Source organism: Entelurus aequoreus, linkage group LG03, assembly GCF_033978785.1.
Source record: "Entelurus aequoreus isolate RoL-2023_Sb linkage group LG03, RoL_Eaeq_v1.1, whole genome shotgun sequence".
In the NCBI taxonomy this organism is placed as follows: Eukaryota; Metazoa; Chordata; class Actinopteri; order Syngnathiformes; family Syngnathidae; genus Entelurus; species Entelurus aequoreus.
The window spans coordinates 53,431,871-53,453,099 of NC_084733.1; the positions used below are offsets into that span (position 1 = coordinate 53,431,871).

The following is a 21,229-nucleotide window of genomic DNA, read 5'->3' on the forward strand; positions in this document are numbered from 1 at the left end:
TTTTTAATCTAAATGGGAATATATGAACATCCTAGCAGTCGGCATCCTAATGACAGAAGACCTTATTCAGTAAGTGATGTTTTATTATGTTTGTTGGCTCTCATGAAGTCTGCAGTAAGCAGAAATCAGTGATGAAGAAAAAAAAAAAAAAACGTTGTCATGCACTCCTTATGCATCAGTCGGCGACGTCGCTGCGCCCCGACATGTCTACATGCAAGAGGATCCCCTGCAGGCCTCACTATGGACTGGACTCTCACATTATTAACCGTATCCACTCGGAATCTATTGCAAGGGTGGAATCCCCAAGGTTTCTCGTTGTTTCGAGTTTTTTCCTGCCCTGATGTGGGATCTGAGCCGAGGATGTCGTTGTGGCTTGTACAGCCCTTTGAGACATTTGTGATTAAGGGCTATACAAGTAAACTTTGATTGATTGATTGATTGATTGATTGATTGATTGATTGATTGATTGATTGATTGATTGATTGATTGATGTGTTATTGAAATTAATTCACGACATATTTTTTTGTGATGTGTAATGTCTATTGTTCAAATGTACGGCAGTGACAATGAATTTCCCCAAGGGGACCAATAAATCTAAATCTAAATCTAAATATGCCTAAAATGACCAAAATACATAAATATTAAATGTTATTATAAATGTGCCTGTTACTACATTACATCATGTATGTAAAACCCTAAAGGTGTTTGGATGTTTTTTTTAGGGGCTCTATAGTCAGAATTGAACGGCTCCCAGTGGCTCCATTGTAAGCAGACGTTTGATCGCATTTATTTAACATTTAGAATGCATTAAAAAAAATGCATCTGTCTTCATGTCTTTCATAATGATTGTGAACGATAGGCAAAATTCCAATAAAAAGTGCAGTTCCCTTTTAAGGTTGACTTGTCTAAATTTAAAGCAGCATCAACAAGATGTAAAGTGATAATGTTTTGATTGAACCTTTTCTGGATAATGCCGCTGGTTGATTAAATACAAGCTGATAGCCAGAAATTGTTCAGGAGACAGACTTTGGTTACCTCTGACCAACAGGGTTTGTTGAGGTAATAAAACATTGTGATGATGAGTCAGAGTCTGAACCATTCACCCAACAGCTCAGCCATGTGTGTTTCTCTAACTTACTTACTCTTCCTGCTCTAATTTTTTAAAATGGAACCAAATGTACGCTTCAGGTCAACTTAAGTGCCTGATCTACTATAGCAGGGGTGTACAAACTATGGCCTCGCAGGCGAAGTGCAACACGCTGGCGTCTTCAATCTGGCCCGCGAAACGTCACAGGTTAAATAATAATTCTGGCCTGCTGTGTGTCTCAAGTTAAAATTTTAATTACCTTTCAGCCTAATTGCTGCATATCTGTAGATATCTTGTGGACAAGGTTTATTGTAAATTGTGTTAATTACCATGAGTTTTATTTTGAAGTCTACTGAGCACAGTATTCATTTATGTCACCCAATCCCATTAATGGTGCAAATCAATTATAACCAACACAGAGATTTAACAAACGTGGTCTACAAAACATACAACATTCTTTGTGAACATTAAAAAACAGGTCCATGCAACGTACATAATTAAAAATTACACCCATATAAATCCACTAAAATGCACATATGCAAAACACTCTCTCCACACTTTGCCATTTTTTGCGTATCGTAGCTGCTTGATATTTTTGATTGAATACAAAACTTTAAGGAGGTCGTCACAGAATTAAACAAAGTAGAAGTCTATCTTTCACATATTTACACATGCACACACACACATTAAGATGCAATATTTTATTGTTTATACTTCATATTGCAGTGTCGTCACGGTCGGATGTGGGGTGTTGTTAAAGTTGCAGTATTTGAAATAGTGTTGTTCAGTCTGTTAACTAAAGCTTGATTTAATCAAAACAAACTGAAGTGTCTCTAATCATCTCCTTATAATATTGTGAATCCTCTACATTCTTTAATTGTGTACAAATGTTTGTTGTTACGTCACAATCAACGCTCTGCAGTGAAGTGAAAAAAAGCGTCATAATTTGTGTATGAGTGTCAATGTGTGAACCTGTATATGACAGCTTATTGGCTATTATCCTCGAAAATAGGGCTTTATTGCAGGTTGCACTGTTTTTTTACATGTTTGGGGAACTTCCCTCTTCACTTTGGTATAAAACTAATATGCATACTTAAAACATTGCCATCACCGATTACGTGTAAAAATATCTGTGTCAACATGATCACACAGGCACTCAGAATGAGACATCACACACAGTTTGGATAAATAGTATTCTTTTAAAAGAACTAAAGTTGGTGTAGTGATTTCGATATCAAATGTATTTAGATTAGAGATATCCAATAATGGCTTTTTTGCCGATATCCGATACTCCAATATTGTCCAACTCTTAATTACAGATTCCGATATCAACCGATACCGATATATACAGTTGTGGAATTAACACATTATTATGCCTAATTGTTGTTGTGATGCCCCGCTGGATGCATTAAACAATGTAGCAAGGTTTTCCAAAATAAATCAACTCAAGTTATGGAAAAAAATGCTAACATGGCACTGCCATATTTATTATTGAAGTCACAAAGTGCATTCTTTTTTTTAACATGCCTCAAAACAGCAGCTTGGATTTTGGGACATACTCTCCCTGAGAGAGCATGAGGAGGTTGAGGTGGAGGGGTAGGGGGTAGCGGGGGGTGTATATTGTAGCGTCCCAAAAGAGTTAGTGCTGCAAGGGGTTCTGGGTATTTGTTCTGTTGTGTTTATGTTGTATTAAGGTGCGGATGTTTTCCCGAAATGTGTTTGTCATTCTTGTTTGGTGTGGGTTCACAGTGTGGCGCATATTTGTAACAGTGTTAAAGTTGTTTATACGGCTACCCTCAGTGTGACATGTATGGCTGCTGACCAAGTATGCCTTGCATTCACTTATGTGTGTGAAAAGCCGTAGATATTATGTGACTGGGCCGGCACGCAAAGGCAGTGCCTTTAAGGTTTATTGGTGCTCTGTACTTCTCCTTACGTCCGTGTACACAGCGGCGTTTTAAAAAGTCATACATTTTACTTTTTGAAACCGATACCGATAATTTTGAAACCGATACCGATAATTTACGATATTACATTGTAAAGCATTTATCGGCCGATAATATCGGCAGTCCGATATTATCGGACATCTCTAATTTAGATGTTTTATTTAATTACATTACATATATATTTAATATCTATATCACTACACTATATATATGTATATATACATATATAAATATATTTATAAATATACATTATAATATATAAAATATTAAATTAATATAATATGTATGTACACATATATATTTAGATTTTAAAGTTCTTCTGATTCTGATTCTGATATGCAATATATGTGTGTGTATATACTAGAGGTGGGGGAAATAATAATTTTTTAGATGCATCGCAATTTGGACATGGACGACTATAGAATTGATTAATAAATAATCGATTTATTTACTGTAAATAAAGTAATGCAGACAGTTCTAAAATTTGGCTGACCTTAGCGAGCCACCTCACCGAAAGATCCAACAATCTACTTTATAATAAGGCACTATTCCAGTTGTGCACACATTTTCATTAATTTAATAAATGTGGTAATTAATTTAACTATTTCTTATTACAAATGCACTGTTTTTTAAAGATGCAAGTGATAAACGCTTATTTCGTAATGTAATCGTAATGTAAATCTGCATCAATATACATCAATTAAAGATGCATCAATAATTGATTTTTAATCGAATCGCAGAAATAATCGATAAAAACTGTACTGTGTTTACAAATTAATGTAATCCTTATATATATTATTTATGCAATAATTTATTTAAGAGGATAAAAACTTGTATTTTTAATTACTGTACAATTGTTTACCATTGTACTGTAGGTAAATAACTTTATCCTGAATAAATAAACAAAACGTAAATAAAAATGGACTCATTTCTGTTAGCAAAAAAATGTACATAAATTTTAACCTCAATTTAAGTGCATTTTAAGAGAGAGAGAGAGAGACTTTAAGCTGATTATTTACTTAGGAGATGATTTGGAGTAAGCAGACATCCAAACAATGGTGTCTGCGGGTTGTTGTTTTTTTGCCGTTTGTTTTTCATTTGCAAGAAAAATGGAAAAACTTCTTGCAACAGCATTTTCTTGCGCCTGAATCATTCCAGCGCACCATCGCAGTTACTGACAGTGTTATTGGCACAAGCGGCCTCTCCAGAGCACACTTTCGGCGTGCCAAAAATAGGTTCTGTTGTTTAGATTGTACTCCTGTATAGGGATGTCCGATAATGGCTTTTTGGCGATATCCGATATTCCGATATTGTCCAACTCTTTAATTACTGATACCGATGTGAACCAATACCGATATCAACCGATACTGATATATACAGTCGTGGAATTAACACATTGTTATGCCTAATTTGGACAACCAGGTATGGTGAAGATAAGGTCCTTTTTTTAAAAATTAATAAAATAAAATAAGATAAATAAATTAAAAACATTTTCTTGAATGAAAAAGAAATTAAAACAATATAAAAACAGTTACATAGAAACTAGTAATTAATGAAAATGAGGAAAATTAACTGTTAAAGGTTAGTACTATTAGTGGACCAGCAGCACTCACAATCATGTGTGCTTACGGACTGTATCCTTTGCAGACTGTATTGATATATATTGATATATAATGTAGGAACCACAATATTAATAACAGAAGGAAACAACCCTTTTGTGTGAATGGGGGAGGGAGGTTTTTTGGGTTGGTGCACTAATTGTAAATGTATCTTGTGTTTTTTATGTTGAATTAATAAAAAATACAAATAAATAAAACCGATACCGATAATAAAAAAAACGATACCAATAATTTCCGATATTACATTTTAAAGCATTTATCGGCCAATAATATCTCTACTCCTGTATTGCAGAAAAGTTGGCACAGATTATAGTTGTGAGCTGCCTGCATGTTCTACAACACACATGATGCCAAAATTGCAGGAAATAACTGGAAATGCAGTAAATGACTGTCTCCATGGTGATAGCCAGCAGTACATGCAAACTCTTCATTTGAATATGGCGGGCTGCACCTCTTTTGCACTTCTTGTGAATTGCGGCTTCTGTGTTAGTATATCACCCACAACACGCACACAATAGTACAGTACTCGCAATTTTACAGTTTGCACACTCTATTTAGCACTTATTTGGGATCTTAGATGGGTCCAAAGTCTCTCATCTTAATTACAGAAGCTAAATCTCACTTGTTTTTCTTTCCACTTGTGCCCCTACAACCACAATTATCTTATTTCATATTATCACTCAATAGTTGGAAGAATCTTTTCCTGCTGAGATTTTGCAGATTGTGCAAAAAATTTGAAAATTCTACTTAAGCCCCACTGATTATCTGACAATGTTTATCTCATGTGTGTGGCCTCCTGCTTGGATGTGTGTCGCTATTGGCTCAAGTAAGTTTCAAAACCTCTGGTGGGGTTGTTGATTTAACATAGCCCATAAAACACTCTTAACATGCATCACCAAACTGGCTCTGGAAACAACTTTGAAGCACAGAAGTATTTTGATTTCTGCATGTCGAGATGGTGACTAACTTAGTTGCCTAAGATGCTGAATCTTTACGGACAGTCTCTGCTGTTTCTCTTTTGTACTAACCGAGATCTTGAAAGTCCTTTTGCCAGATTTGATCATGACTGCCTTTTAGCAGTAGACAATTTAAAAAGATCCATTGGTCTTCTTTTCTGCCCAATCAATAATATACACTTTACATTCTATGAACAAACATGGATGTCTGATGCATGTTAGTAAAAATAAAATGGCCCTCATCAAGTGATACTTAATTATTCACCAATATTCTTCATTATTGTATTGTATACTGTATATTAAAAAAAAGTGTATTAAGTATAACTCAATAGAAGCCTCAATAATGTCAGTATCGTATTATTTGTTCTGAAGGCTATCATATTATCAAATTACTTTTAATGTGATTTTTCAGTATACGCTACCCTCTTTTTAAAAGATGTGTTCCTTCTTGAGCTATAATTGCTAGTATTGCAATGTAATAAATACACATTAAAAACTCACATCATTTTGGTTACTTTAAATAAGGCCTGTTTTCTTATTTTATGGATAGTTGAATTATCAATGACTGTAAAATGGGGATACCCTTTGTCGGTAGTTTACAAAAATAATACTTTTTTCTAGGGATGTCCGATAATGGCTTTTTGCCGATATCCGATATTCCGATATTGTCCAACTCTTTAATTACCGATACCAATATCAACTGCATACTTGCCAACCTTGAGACCTCCGATACCGGAAGGTGGGGGGTGGGGTGGGGTGGTCGGGGGTGGGGCGTGGTTGGGGGTGTGGTTGGGGGCGTGGTTAAGAGGGGAATATATTTAAGCTAGAATTCCCCAACTCAAGTATTTCATACATATATATATATATATATATATATATATATATATATATATATATATATATATATATATATATATATATATGTATGAAATACTTGACTTTCAGTGAATTCTAGCTATATATATATATATATTTATTTTATTATACATATAAATAAAATAAATACTTGAATTTCAGTGTTCTGGAGGCTATCCAGTAGATGGCAGTATTGTCCTGTTTAAGAGTGTCACAACATTGCTGTTTACGCAGACGAACTGCTTTACGGTAGACTAAACGTGACTGCTGTTGTTGTGTGTTGTTACCGCGCTGGGAGGACGTTAATGAAACTGCCTAACAATAAACCCACATAAGAAACCAAGAACTCACCCTCGATCATTCTACAGATATGACGTCATTGGGCAGGCAAGCTGTTTATATTGTGGGAAAGCGGACGTGAGAACAGGCTGTCCCCACTCAGGTCCGCATTGAGCTGGAGGGGGCGTGGCCTCCAGCTCCGGCTGAATACCGGGAGTTTGTCGGGAGAAAATTTCTGCCGGGAGGTTATCGGGAGAGGCGCTGAATACCGGGAGTCTCCCGCTAAAAACGGGAGGTTTGGCAAATATGATCAGCTGATCATATCAACCGATACCGATATATACAGTCTTGGAATTAACACATTAATCCAATTATGCCTAATTTGGACAACAAGGTATGGTGAAGACAAGGTCCTTTTTAAAAATAATAATAAAATAAAATAAGATAAATAAATTAAAAACATTTTCTTGAATAAAAAAAAAGTAAAACAATACAAAACAGTTACATAGAAACTAGTAATTAATGAAAATGAGTAAAATTAACTGTTAAAGGTTAGTACTATTAGTGGACCAGCAGCACTCACAATCATGTGTGCTTACGGACTGTATCCCTTGCAGACTGTATTGATATATATTGATATATAATGTAGGAACCAGAATATTAATAACAGAAAGAAACAACCCTTTTGTGTGAATGAGTGTAAATGGGGGAGGGAGGTTTTTTGGGTTGGTGCACTAATTGTAAGTGTATCTTGTGTTTTTTATGTTGATTTAATGAAATAAATAAAAAATAAAAACCGATTCCGATAATAAAAAACCGATACCGATAATTTTCGATATTACATTTTAAAGTATTTATCGACATCTCTACTTTTTTCCCAGTGTGAGCAGTTTTATTTGTACAATGACTTCCAATTTAATTTTTTTCCATTTTCAAATTTAAAATGCTGCTTCAAAAGACAATGTCCAAAGCAAAAACATTTATGTTATTTATGGCTGTTGTGGCTTTGCGGCCTTCCTCTTCATAGCCTTTTCTGTCTGGACCACATTTTGGATAAAGCTGCCTCTAAATTGTAGTCTTTTGGGTTTAATGGGCCTGTTTAAGTTGGGGTATTTCTGCAGAGGAAGTGTGGTTTGTAGTAACAGGATATTTTGGTTGCTGTGTTTGTGGGCTATTTGTATGTTGTCATAACGGCTCTCGTGAATTTAGGAAGTGTTCCCGATCCTGGTTGTATAATTAACTCATCTTTTTTAAAACTCTGACATTTAGATCTTTGATCATCATGGTGCCGATGACGGCTGCCTCGGTGCTCTCGTGCGCTCTGTTTTGTTTGTTTTTGTGCATAAATTGTGTGTCCGCGTGCTACGGACTTATTACCGGTCATCTTAGCGTCAGCTGCGGATTTGGTCCATTCTTTAATCAAAAGAGGGAAACCACACCGAAGAGGAAAGCGAGCGGGTGCCCTTGTCCGTCTACGCAGACGGGATTACGCATGCCTTTACCTGGCATCTTTCTCTCCAACGTCCGCTCACTTGCCAATAAGATAGACGAGCTAGCGTTGCTGATGAGAAGAAACAAGGACTCGTCCTTATCTTGTGTTTTGTGCTTCACGGAGACGTGGCTGAGCGCAAGTGTCCCGGACAGCGCGGTTCAACTGGAGGGCTTTCATCTTCTCCGCGCGGACCGAGACGCGGGGCTCTCCGGCAAAAAAAGAGGCGGTGGAGTCTGCTTCTTCATCAACAACAACTGGTGTACAGACGTGACGATGATATCACAACACTGCTCTCCTGCTCTGGAATATATTTTCATTCACTGTAAGCCCTTTTACTCACCGCGTGAGATTGTTTCATTTATACTGGTGGCTGTCTACATACCACCAAGCGCGGACGTGCGTGACGCTCTGCGCACGCTTGCAGGGCAAGATCTTGCATGTGGAACGGTCTTTTCCGGACTCTCTTGTTATCGTACTTGGTGACTTTAACAAGGGAAATTTGAGCCAGGAATTACCTAAGTATAGGCAGTTTATTAAATGCCCGACCAGAGAGGAGAACACTTTGGATCACTGTTACGCTACAATAAGCAAGGCATACCATGCAGTCCCGCGCGCTGCTCTCGGACTATCAGATCACGTGATGGTGCACTTAATCCTTTCATACAGACAGAGACTGAAACTGGCTAAACCTGTTATGAGGACCGTTAAGTGTTTCACTGCCGAGGCTGTGGAGGAGCTGCGCACATGTTTGGAGACGACAGACTGGGAGGCAATTGGAGCGGCCACAGACAATCTGGACGAGTATACGGACACTGTGACCTCATACATTCAGTTCAATGAGGCGCGCATCATTCCAACGCGCACCAGGGCTTGTTATAACAACGACAAGCCCTGGTTCACACCCAGGCTCCGACAGCTGCGCAAGAAAAAGGACACTGCGTGGAGGAGCGGGGACCGGAGTACCTACAGAGAAGCGAAGTACCACTTCAACAGGGAAGTGGAGAAAGCTAAATCTGTGTACTCTAACCGTCTACAGCAGGGGTGCTCATTACGTCGATCGCGAGCTACCGGTCGATCGCGGAGGGTGTGTCAGTCGATCGCCAGCCAGGCATTAAAAAAATAGTCCTAAAAATGAGCGATCATAAATCTTCACTATGACGTCACTTTCGTCACTTCATTGACATTCACGGCACCCGAGGGTCTTCTGAGATGACGCTGGCTGCTGCCAGCTAATTATTAAGAAAAAATTACCGACAGGAAGGCGAGAAACACTTTATTTCAACAGACTCTGTCGCCGTACCTGTCGTCAAAACTCCAAAGACCGACTGCACAGTTGCACAATAAAGCTCTGTTTCATCCTGCCTGCGCTAACAAAAGGAGAGTCTCAGAAATCTGGCGTGCACAAGCTAACAAGCTACGGAGTTTGACGCCAATGTATTTCTTGTAAAGTGTATACAAAGGAGTACGGAAGCTGGACAAATAAGATGCCAAAAATCAACCACTTTCATGTGGTATTGGACAGAAAGGAGGACTTTTTTTCTCCTCCTTTTGAAAATGCGGACGTAATCAGCACCATTGTCTGATTCCTATCAATGCAAGTCATCAGAATCAGGTAATACACCAACTTATATTCTTGTCTTCATGTGTTAAACATGCTTCTTCTATGTGTTAAACATGCTTGCATTATCTTTAAACACCTTTAACTTGTTAACAATATTTACTATATGTGTTAAACATGCTTGTATTATCTTTAAACACCTTTTAACTTGTTAACAATATTAACTATATGTGTTAAACATGCTTGCATTATCTTTAAACACCTTTAACTTGTTAACAATATTAACTATATGTGTTAAACATGCTTGTATTATCTTTAAACACCTTTAACTTGTTAACAATATTAACCATATGTGTTAAACATGCTTGTATTATCATTAAAAACCTTTAACTTGTTAACAATATTAACTATATGTGTTAAACATGCTTGTATTATCTTTAAACACCTTTAACTTGTTAACAATATTAACTATATGTATTAAACATTCTTGTATTATCATTAAACACCTTTAATTTATTAACAATATTAACTATATGTGTTAAACATGCTTGTATTATCTTTAAACACCTTTAACTTGTTAACAATATTAACTATATGTGTTAAACATGATTGTATTATCTTGAAACACCTTTATCTTGTTAACAATATTAACTATATGTATTAAACATTCTTGTATTATCATTAAACACCTTTAATTTATTAACAATATTAACTATATGTGTTAAACATGCTTGCATTATCATTAAACACCTTTAACTTGTTAACAAAAACCTATATTTCATAAATAAGTAAATATAAATTATATATATAAATGAGGTAGATCCCCGCGACTTGATCAATTGAAAAGTAGCTCGCCTGCAGAAAAAGTGTGAGCATCCCTGGTCTACAGGAACAGTTCAGCTCCAATGACTCTGCAGCTGTGTGGAGAGGATTAAGGGCCCTTACGAACTATAAGCCCAAAACCCCCAAGGCCCTGAATGACCGAAGTCTCGCTCAGGACCTCAACACATTTATTGTCGTCACGAACGGCCTTCAGTTCATCAAAGCTCTGGCCCTCCACTTCACCCTGGAGCATCTGGACTCCCCAGAAACCTACGACAGGATCCTATTTGTGGACTTCAGCTCTGCCTTCAACACCATCCTCCCTGGACTGCTACGAGACAAGTTGTACCAGCTCAGCGTGCCCGACTCCCTCTGCAGTTGGATCAATGACTTCCTGACGGACAGAAGACAGCACGTGCGACTGGGGAAGATAGTCTCGGACAGTCGAACCACAAACACTGGTACTCCTCAGGGCTATGTACTTTCCCCCTGGCTCTTCTCCCTGTATACAAACTGCTGCACCTCCAGTCACCAGTCCGTAAAGCTGCTGAAGTTTGCGGATGACACTACTCTCATCGGGCTCATCTCGGATGGCGACGAGTCCGCCTACAGGAGAGAGGTGGACCGACTGGTGTGCTGGTGCAGCCTCAACAACCTGGAGCTGAACGCCCAGAAAACAGTGGAGAATGATCTTGGACTTCAGGAAAGTCACAGCCCCACCATCCCCCCTCACCCTGATTGACTCTCCCACCCCCGTCTCCATTGTGGACTCCTTCCGTTTCTTGGGCACCACCATCACCCAGGACCTCAAGTGGGAGCCGACCATCAGCTCCCTCATCAAGAAGGCCCAGCAGAGGATGTACTTCCTGCGGCAGCTGAAAAAACTGAAGGTGCTGACCAAGATGCTGGTGCAGTTCTACTCAGCAATCATCGAGTCCATCCTCACCTCCTCCATCGCCGTGTGGTTCCCCGGCGCCACAGTCCAGGACAAGCATCGACTGCAGCGCATGGTACGTGCTGGTGATTGGCTGCAAACTCCCACCCCTCCAGAACCTGTTCTCCTCCAGGACTAGGAGGCATGTGGGTCGGATCACAGCTGACTCTTCTAACCCTGGACACAAACTATTCTCCCCTCTCCCCTCAGGCAGGAGACTACGGTTCATCCAGACCCACACCTCCCGCCACCTGAACATTTTTTTCCCCTCGGCCATCAGACACATGAACAATAACAAGATCTGATAGCTCAGTTACAGCTCATGTTATTCTATTCTGTGTTATATGTGTTTTATGTGGCACGATTGCGCCAGGTAAAATTCCTAGTTTGTGAACCCGTTCGCAAGCAATGGCAATAAAAACTCTTCTGATTCTGATTTCCTCTGTGATTTCTTCAGGCAGCCAACAAATAAAAGACTTAATGGAGGGATTGTACCGAGCTGCAGGGGCAAACATGTGAAAGAGACAACGGCCAGACCTTGTTAATGCTCTTGTTGTGTTGCACAGATATTATTGTAGCTATGTGGTCATAAGCAAGCTAAAGTATTTATTGCAGTCATTAATGACTTACAGGTTGGACCAATATGCCAAAGTTTTGTGTGTATCGCATTTGACAGGAAGTGGGAATGGTTCGGTTGGAACACGCTCAGTCACAGCTGTTTCCTGCGAGCGTGTGCGAGTCACGTCATTTGGCACAGTAAAGAAAACCCATCAGGAAACGGCAAACAGTTTAACACGCACATGCACACTCACCTCTGATGGAACCATGCCGCAATTTTCACCTTCAGCAAATTTTCGGTTCCTTTTCTTTTTTTCCCTAACTGCTGTTGAACCTAATTCTTACACATGTTCAATTATGTTCGTATTGTAGTTCTCATTGTAGTGGTTCATGCGTCTGGCTTGCATACCTGGCCAGTGCGCCGACACACAACACAACCTTTGGTGCCGGTCACAAACCTGGAGAAATAGGAGGGTTGTCTTTAAGCCAAGCGAGTGACTTGCTGTGATGGGAGAAGCTGAACGACACTTACCGTATACTTTAGTATTGTGTTAATTGTTAGCACTGTCAAACAATTACAATGTTTTGTCAGAATAATCCAAGGGTTGCTGTAGATTAATTTCAATTAATCAAAATCAAACATCACAAATTTTGATTCTACATTACCGGTAATCGTGTTTTATTTTGCATGAGCAAAGAGACTTAAAAAGAAGGGAATATATATGTGTTTAATATGTCTTAACCACCTTTAACATCATGTTAAAGTTATAAGAGATGTATAATGATTCTAATCTACATTTAACACACTTCCTAGCGGTCCAGATAATATGTATTGATATCCTTTGCGGTATATAGATTAACCAGTCACAACATTAGGCACACCTGCCTACTCTTGGATCAATACAGAACTGCATTAAAAAAAGCTGCTTTTACCAGCATTTATGTCACTGCATGTCGGACATTGATGTTATCGTGCGCATACCACGATTATATGAAAATAATACTTTCTTGTACCTTCTCTTTTGTTTCCTAAGACTATGTCATTATGCAGAAATGTCGTTTTCCATGTGAGTTTAGCGGCTTCGTACTAGTTCATCTGGAAAAAACCCTCCCTAATAAAATGGCATGGTCAAATAAACATGGAAGTATGTATTTTATAGACATCAGAGCAGGACATATGAAACAAAAATGAATAACACGGAAGCTTTCAGCAGCAGTGTTGGCTCAGAACAGGGGAAGGAGGCTTGCCGACACAGCATGTCTGAGAATGCATATACCTGTATGTCCGTCAATCTGTGAGGTGGCCCACTGTTATAAAGCAATGCAAAACACAGCATTCAGAGGCATCCAAAACTGTTAAAGCTCACACCCAAATACATGAAGATTATGGTCTGTCAATTTGGCATTAACACAAGGATCAAACATGGTACTTGTTGTAACATTTATAAGTGAGAGAGGAGGAACATCATTACAGGTCCCCTTCAACAAAAAACTTGTCTGTTTTTCTAAATAAAAATTTGAATATGAACCTGTTACTCCTTTTGTATTACTAATGCATTTAAATGGTATTTTTAAATGGAAGTGCTTTGGTGAAAAGAAACTCTTCCCTACAGAGTGTGTATGGTCAGTGTATGTGTTGGTCATTGATTTTTTTTTTGTTTCAATGAAAAGGAATTGAAAAATAATAATTAAAAAAAATGTCAATGAATGTTGTCATTCATCCATGTCATTGTAATCTCAGGGCATTCAAGACGTTTCGCTTGTCTTCTAAGACAAACCAAACAGTCCAGTTGCGATCGATTGAATGCTCTGAGAATAATAAAAAAAATGTTTTATTAGATTATTTAAATTTCATTTTGAAATACAAAAAAATAAATATAAAGACAAAGCGTTCTTCTTTTTCAGTGTCGAAGAGCAACGGCTTAATCTAAAAAACGGTTTAATCCTCATTTTAAATTTAATTTTACAAAAATGAAAATCAAGAGTCAGCAGTAACGGAAAAATAGATATTTTCTCAAATTCCCACACCGAAACCGCACATTACCATTTAAAGACAGCGGACTGGCCTATTGCAAAAGACAGTGTTTGGTCCGTGTTTTAGTTTCTGCTGACTGTTGATTTTAAGTTGTGTTATATGAAATCTAAAATTTTGAATTTTTTTTTTATATACTATGGATTGTTCTCCGACACTGAAAAAGAAAAGTGCTTTGTTTTCTCATAATTTTTTTGTATTTCAAAAACAAATTCAAATAAACCTATAAAAAATGTTTTGTTTTTACAATTCCCATTCATGAAACGAAATGTCCAAAACATACACTAATAGTGTGTCATACTTGATGTCGGTCGACTGTTCCGTCGAGGGGTTTTTTGGTACTCATTTTGTCTATCAAATTTGCCTTCTCATTAGGACAATATAGTGCTGTTATCGTCTTCCATATTAACCTGTTTGGTTCTGCAGTGTCACTACCACATCAACTGCAGCATGCGCAACAGTAACACTTCTTAGACAAACTGCCTAAACGTTCCAGAGATTTTGAGTCCTTCTGCACCGCATTGCAATCAAGTTTTTAATCAGATTAATAATGATGATGGATGAATGTGCATTAACACATTCATTTTGACAGCCCTGCTAATCATATTTAAGCTCTTGATGTTTTGCCTGTATTGATAATTTCCCTCCATTCTACCAAGCTTGCCAGAGAGATGTACAGAGAGTGTGTGCGAACTCTTCAGAGGAACACCTGCAGCCGTTCAAAGACAAGATGGAGGGATTTATCGCAACTGGTGAGTCAAGCTCGATATACATACAACATTGGATCCAACTCTTACTTTGCTATTGAATTACTATTGAATCACATAAACAAAGACTGTAGGTTAAAACAGAGTTGCGACTGCATTTTTCATACTCTTGAGACTTTTCCATCACAGGAGATAAACAGCTTGCTAAAATCATGCAATGAGGAATATTGTTTCTTATATTAACAAACTTGTGTCTTCCTCTTCAAATTTCAGCCCAAATCGACACATTTAAAATAACCTGTTGTTTTGTCACTGGTGTCCTTTTTAGCATAAGTGTCATCTTCTGGATTAGTTTCATCAATTGGACAATTGGATTTATGCACTATTGACACCTAAAAGTCTTGAGTCGATCAGCAACAACAAGTATGTACAGTTTAAAGCACAGGAGTCCAAAGTGTGACATGGGGCCATTATTATTGGCCATCTGCATATACTGGTCAAATAAAAAGTGTTCATTATTATTCATTTATATTGTACCATATTTTACTGTGCAATATGTACAACCACTAAATTTTCACATTTTAAGATTTATAAAGTGTATCCTATTATATCCTATTAATAAGACATTTTACTATATCAGTGGTCACCAACCTTTTTTAAGCCAGAGATTCCTGATATCCCTATCATTATATATATATATATATATATATATATATATATATATATATATATATATATATATATATATATATATATATATATATATATATATATATACATATATATATATATATATATATATATATATATATATATATATATATATATATATATATATATATATATATATATATATATATATATATATATATATATGCCCGCCTTCCGCTCAAGTGCAGCTGGGATAGGGCCCCTGTCATCCCGAAAGGGACTAGCGGTAGAAAATGGATGTATAGATATATTGATATATTCCATTGTCTATATAAATATAAAGACAAAGCTTTGTGTTGTTATTATTGGCTGATTTTAACATTTTGTTTTACTCTCATTGAGCTTCTTGCTGTTTTTTCAAATTTTGCACGTTTTTGGGGGGGTTTTTTTGTAATGTGTCGAGGGCCAATGACAAATGTCACACACCACAGATAGCCCCTGTGCTGCACTTTGGGCATGTTAGCTGTTATGACCACTATAGTCTTAGTACTGTAGTATATTTGGTCATCCTATGGTCACATATAGGATGCGAGTCAGCTTACGTCAGTAAAATCAGCTGTTCACCTGGTGGGTCCTTCTTTAACTGCCACCTTGTTTTATCATATATTAATGCCTTTGCACATGTCAGTGTTTACTTTTGCATTTGTAAATCAACATAAAATACGTACTTTGGACCAGGGACGTGCACATGATTATAGAGGGGCAGGGGCTCAAAGTCAGAAAAGGGCAGGAATTTTTTTTTTGGTCCTTTACACAATATGGAAATTAATGTAAAATTAAATTTGCTAATAGGAAGCTAACTACTTAGCTGTGTGTCCTTTGTAGGTAAAAGTGATTGCCATTTCTTTTGTGTCAACAAATTATGGTCATAATGAGTTAATTCACATTATCATAGGCTTGGAAGACATGAAAAGCAACAAAACACTGGTTTATTATTTGGCTATTTTTTGTTAAAGATAAGCACTTTAATATTGAACATTGAACAGTGCAACATGAACTTTGAAAAAAAATACAAAAATAAATACCCAAATGGAAAAAACTTCAATGTGAAAATCTGTCCTTCCCTTAACTTGATGAAAACACCATCAAGTTGTAACTTATGGTCTATCTCACTTAATGCTCAGACTAAACAACTGAAACCCAATACAGGGCCAAAAATATGGACCAGGGGCCAGTAGAGGGCTGTATTCTTTCTTTTTTTGGCATTGGGCTGCAGGCATAATCAACATGAATCAAGTTTAAATACAGATGGCAATATTCCTAACAGATAACCTACATCTTATATCCCCAGAATGCTGAAATTATTATTATTATTAATAATAATAATAATAATTATTATTATTATTATTATCATTATCATTGTTCTTCTTATTAGTATTGTTATTATTATCATTATTATTGTTATTATTTTGTTAACCCACACAGTAATAGCAAAGTCACAATAACCTTATATCTAAAACTCTACTGTGAGAGAAATGTGATCCGCCGTAAACGTGCATTTTATTTTAAAAATTAACCCGGTGTTTTATTTTGTACATTACTTCCTGTCCCGCACGATCCGCTCTGCTCTGTGCGGACTTGATGTGCCGTGCTCCGACGTCCGGCAAAAACAGAAGCTGACACATTGACTAATGGAATAATACAGCGTTTTTCTGAAATATTACCCATATTAGATGCTGAATAAGTGGACGGCGACTAGACCATAACTCACAGGTTCAAGTTGCTCCACTGTCACGTCTGAGTAACCCTGGCTGCAGCCCGCAGATCGAGGAGGGGCTAAACGTTTAAAGGAAGCGGCAGGCTCAAACAACCCTGTATTACAAGAAAACGTAAAGTTTTTGTACCGCTGTTTTTTTTTTTTTGTTTTTTTTACATCCCTGACAGGAATTTATTAATGTTGTTTAAAGAAAAACACACACACACACACAGGCAAAGGGCACTTTTTAAGACGAGGCAAAAAAGGGCAGGGGCTCAGGCACCCATAGGGCCCTATGTGTGCACGTGCCTGCTTTGGACCAATGTTCACAGACTATAGTATTTGGCTTGTTAGCTTCCTGTCGCAGGCGAGCAATGATGGTTGTGGTTGAGAGAAGCGTTGTTCGATGCTAGAAAATGTCCGATACGTTGCAACAATTAAGCCTTAACGCATTGTTGCATCTTGATGATTTTCGGGCACATCATGCCATGCACGTTTGCGAGACAAGCAGGTGAAGTATGCTGCCGTGCTTGCTCAGGGGTGTGTGGCCGCGGTATCGAGATGAAAGGCTGAAAAGAGAGAGGCGAGATGTGCGGGTGTGTTCAGGGGTTAAACTGTGTGTCTGTTGGCAAGTCTGTTGGTCACTCTTCAGGTGGGGGTGTCACTGATGTCATACATATTTATTGTTCTAATACTTTCACGATTGACCGGTAGGGTCCCAAAGATTGAGGGTTGTCCCCTGTACTAGATGCTACAGTACAGTACTAAGTAATACACTTATAACCAGTGTTCGGAAAACATAACAGCGTTACGCCAATAATTTTTCTAGTAACGAGTAATCTAAAGAATTTCCTTTATGTACGTTACAACACCTTTACAATGCGTTTAATGTAACGTGGCAAGCTACTTTTGATGCAGACAAGACAGCTTTAGAATCCCAGCAAGTTTACTTCAGGAAGTAGCTCTTTACTACAATCAGCAGCTACAACATGCACGCTACCACTACTACGGGGGAATAATGAACATTCAATAAAGTGACAATCATCAACAACAATAGTCCTACAATATCCGTTTGTGGACAAGGAGAGACACAGCCATTGGCGCACGTTCAAGCATTTTATTTACTATCAGTAAAAAAAAAAAAAAACATTCCACAGGCGCTGCAGTCAACAATCTCCTTCCAGTCCCCAGAATACAAATGCTGAGCTAAAACAGCCAATGAGCTCGCCCTCGCTGACGTCATGCTTCACTTGGCAGCAAGCACACACTCACGCACTCTTCTCTCATGAAACATCTTTCAACTGCATACACTAGATACTGTATAGAAGTTTTTAAAAATAACACACCCCAAGTAATTAATTACATCTATTGAAGAAATAATTATGTTAGTAATTCAATAATTTTTTGGGGAAAAAATTGCTTTTTTAAGTAATTTTCCCAAAACTGCTTGTAACACAAAACTAAGATGTCGATGTTTTGTTCAGCTATTTTAGTATATATTGAACTTCATTGGATTGCTTTTTGCATCTGTGATATACAAAATGTATAAAAGTGGTCCCAAGCATCAAAGTGTGAGACCCTCATGGAATAAGTTTGGACACACTGATCTGATCTAATAAAGGATTTGTGTGTACTAAAACACGTGCAAACTTGATAGGACACGTAAAGCGGATCTACTAAACGTGTGCAGAGAGCATTGTGTCTCTTTAGTGAGCAGAATAAGCGGCGCAATCCATTTTGTGTGTCCGTCTTCATGAAAATGCAGAATATATGCTGATCATCAGAACGCTTACAATACTGGGAGGAAAAAATGCAAATACAATTATTCAGCACTCGCAGTGCGATTTATCAGGAACAAATCTCAACTGCAAACGCTATTTTGCGTCTTTATTTAGAATGTGCAGACAATAGTTACACACAGGGCTGTGAAAGGAAGACTATTGCGCAGCAGCTCCGTTCTACGTGGGCTCGTCAACATATATGGACTGTCACAAATTAAAATATCAGACATATTGTTTAAGCACCAGTATGAATATGTAATTTTACAGCTGCTGGATGACTTATGGGGCTGATTAAAACAAATTCCATTGATGCGTTTTTGTGTCTGCTGGCATTTTTTTAATGACGTTGGTTTTTTCATATAGAACAGTGGTTCTAAAAAAATGTTCACCAATTACCCCCTGAGAAAACACTTGGCTCTCCAAGTACCACCATAATGACCAACATTAAAATACAGTAGCGTTGTATTCATTAAAATAAGTATATTTAAAATTGCTTCTAAAATGCCCATAAAAAGTGGTACATGTCTGCTGCATGTTTCAAAACAGCAAAACGCAACAAAAAGGAGCATGATAACATGAATGTGCAGTAAATGAGTGTCTCTGTGGTAAAAGTCTAGTATAGTACACGCACAAACCTAATTTAAATAAGGCAGTCTGCACCATTTTACAATTGCACACACTCAGCCTTAGTAGATCAAACGGCCACTATAGTACACGCAATTTTATTGTTTGCACGCGCTGTTTAGCATGGGACATTTGGATCTTAGTCGATCAGGCCCTTAGTGTCAAATTAAGTAAAATAGGTCAATGGAAGCAAGGTGACTTTGGGTCATTGACACTATAGTTGAAGAAAAAAAAATCCTCAGCATCTTCAAAAATCAGTAGAAGAGCTTTGTCAAGAAACGGAGCTTCTCTCAGATTAAAAAAAAAAAAGAAAAAACTAAATGTTCACCTAGAAACACAGCACGGAGCTTTCAAAAGTAGGAAGGTTATTTATGTTCAAAATGTCAGACAGGCAGCTGGGTCTGTCCATGTGTTGGAGTGCTTGCTGAGCGTGCAGTAAGACAACATCAGGACAGAAGTCTATGGTTCAGTCGAAAGGACCATAGAATAATGACTCCCTTGTGCCACTGCTTGCCATGAAGCTGGCAGGGCATCTCTGGCTGTGGCCTTGTAAAGATTGCTGAGTGGTAGAGTGTATCAGGACTATGGACCACTGTGGAAGGAACAGAGCTTTTTGACAAACCTGTGCAGATAATCAATAAATCCATTAATTGAACGATAAATGAAAATTAACTCATAACTTTTCCATCACCGATAAATTTCCATGTCCCTCTGTGCTTGTTTTCTTAATTTCTCGCTTTCAAGCAGGGTTCAGTAGGGTTCACTCTGTGCATCGCTCCCAGCACCATAGCGCATTTATTCACTAGCAGAATTAAATGAATGGAGTAAACACTCTTGTCAGTCATCCTCTAGAGCTACACGATTAAAAAAAAACAACCTTATTGCGATTTTTCTTTCCAAAATTGTTATTGCGATTCGATTCACAATGTTTATATTTTATACATAAAAATGCATAAAACTGCAAATATAACGAGTGAAGCAAGACATGTTACTTTTAGACTGCCAATCAACATATTCTTGTTTTTAGGTGTCACACATTTAGAACAATATGCAATAATTTACAAACCCTGTTTCCATATGAGTTGGGAAATTGTGTTAGATGTAAATATAAACGGAATACAATGATTTGCAAATCCTTTTCAACCCATATTCAATTGAATGCACTACAAAGACAAGATATTTGATGTTCAAACTCATAAACTTTATTTTTTTTTTTGCAAATAACAATTAACTTAGAATTTCATGGCTGCAACACGTGCCAAAGTAGTTGGGAAAGGGCATGTTCACCACTGTGTTACATGGCCTTTCCTTTTAACAACACTCAGTAAACGTTTGGGAACTGAGGAGACACATTTTTTAAGCTTCTCAGGTGGAATTCTTTCCCATTCTTGCTTGATGTACAGCTTAAGTTGTTCAACAGTCCGGGGGTCTCCGTTGTGGTATTTTAGGCTTCATAATGCGCCACACATTTTCAATGGGAGACAGGTCTGGACTACAGGCAGGCCAGTCTAGTACCTGCACTCTTTTACTATGAAGCCACGTTGATGTAACATGTGGCTTGGCATTGTCTTG

At 37.7% G+C, this 21,229-nt stretch overlaps 1 protein-coding gene across 2 annotated transcripts in view; it reads left to right on the top strand.

The window, feature by feature from the left end:
* LOC133646606 (formin-like) overlaps positions 1 to 21,229 on the top strand; it is a 164,052-nt gene that overhangs the window by 106,279 nt on the left and 36,544 nt on the right. For both annotated transcript variants that reach the window (XM_062042146.1, XM_062042148.1), the window contains one exon: positions 14,798 to 14,890. In XM_062042146.1, the coding sequence (XP_061898130.1) occupies positions 14,798 to 14,890 (93 nt within the window). The remainder of the gene's footprint in view (positions 1 to 14,797; positions 14,891 to 21,229) is intronic.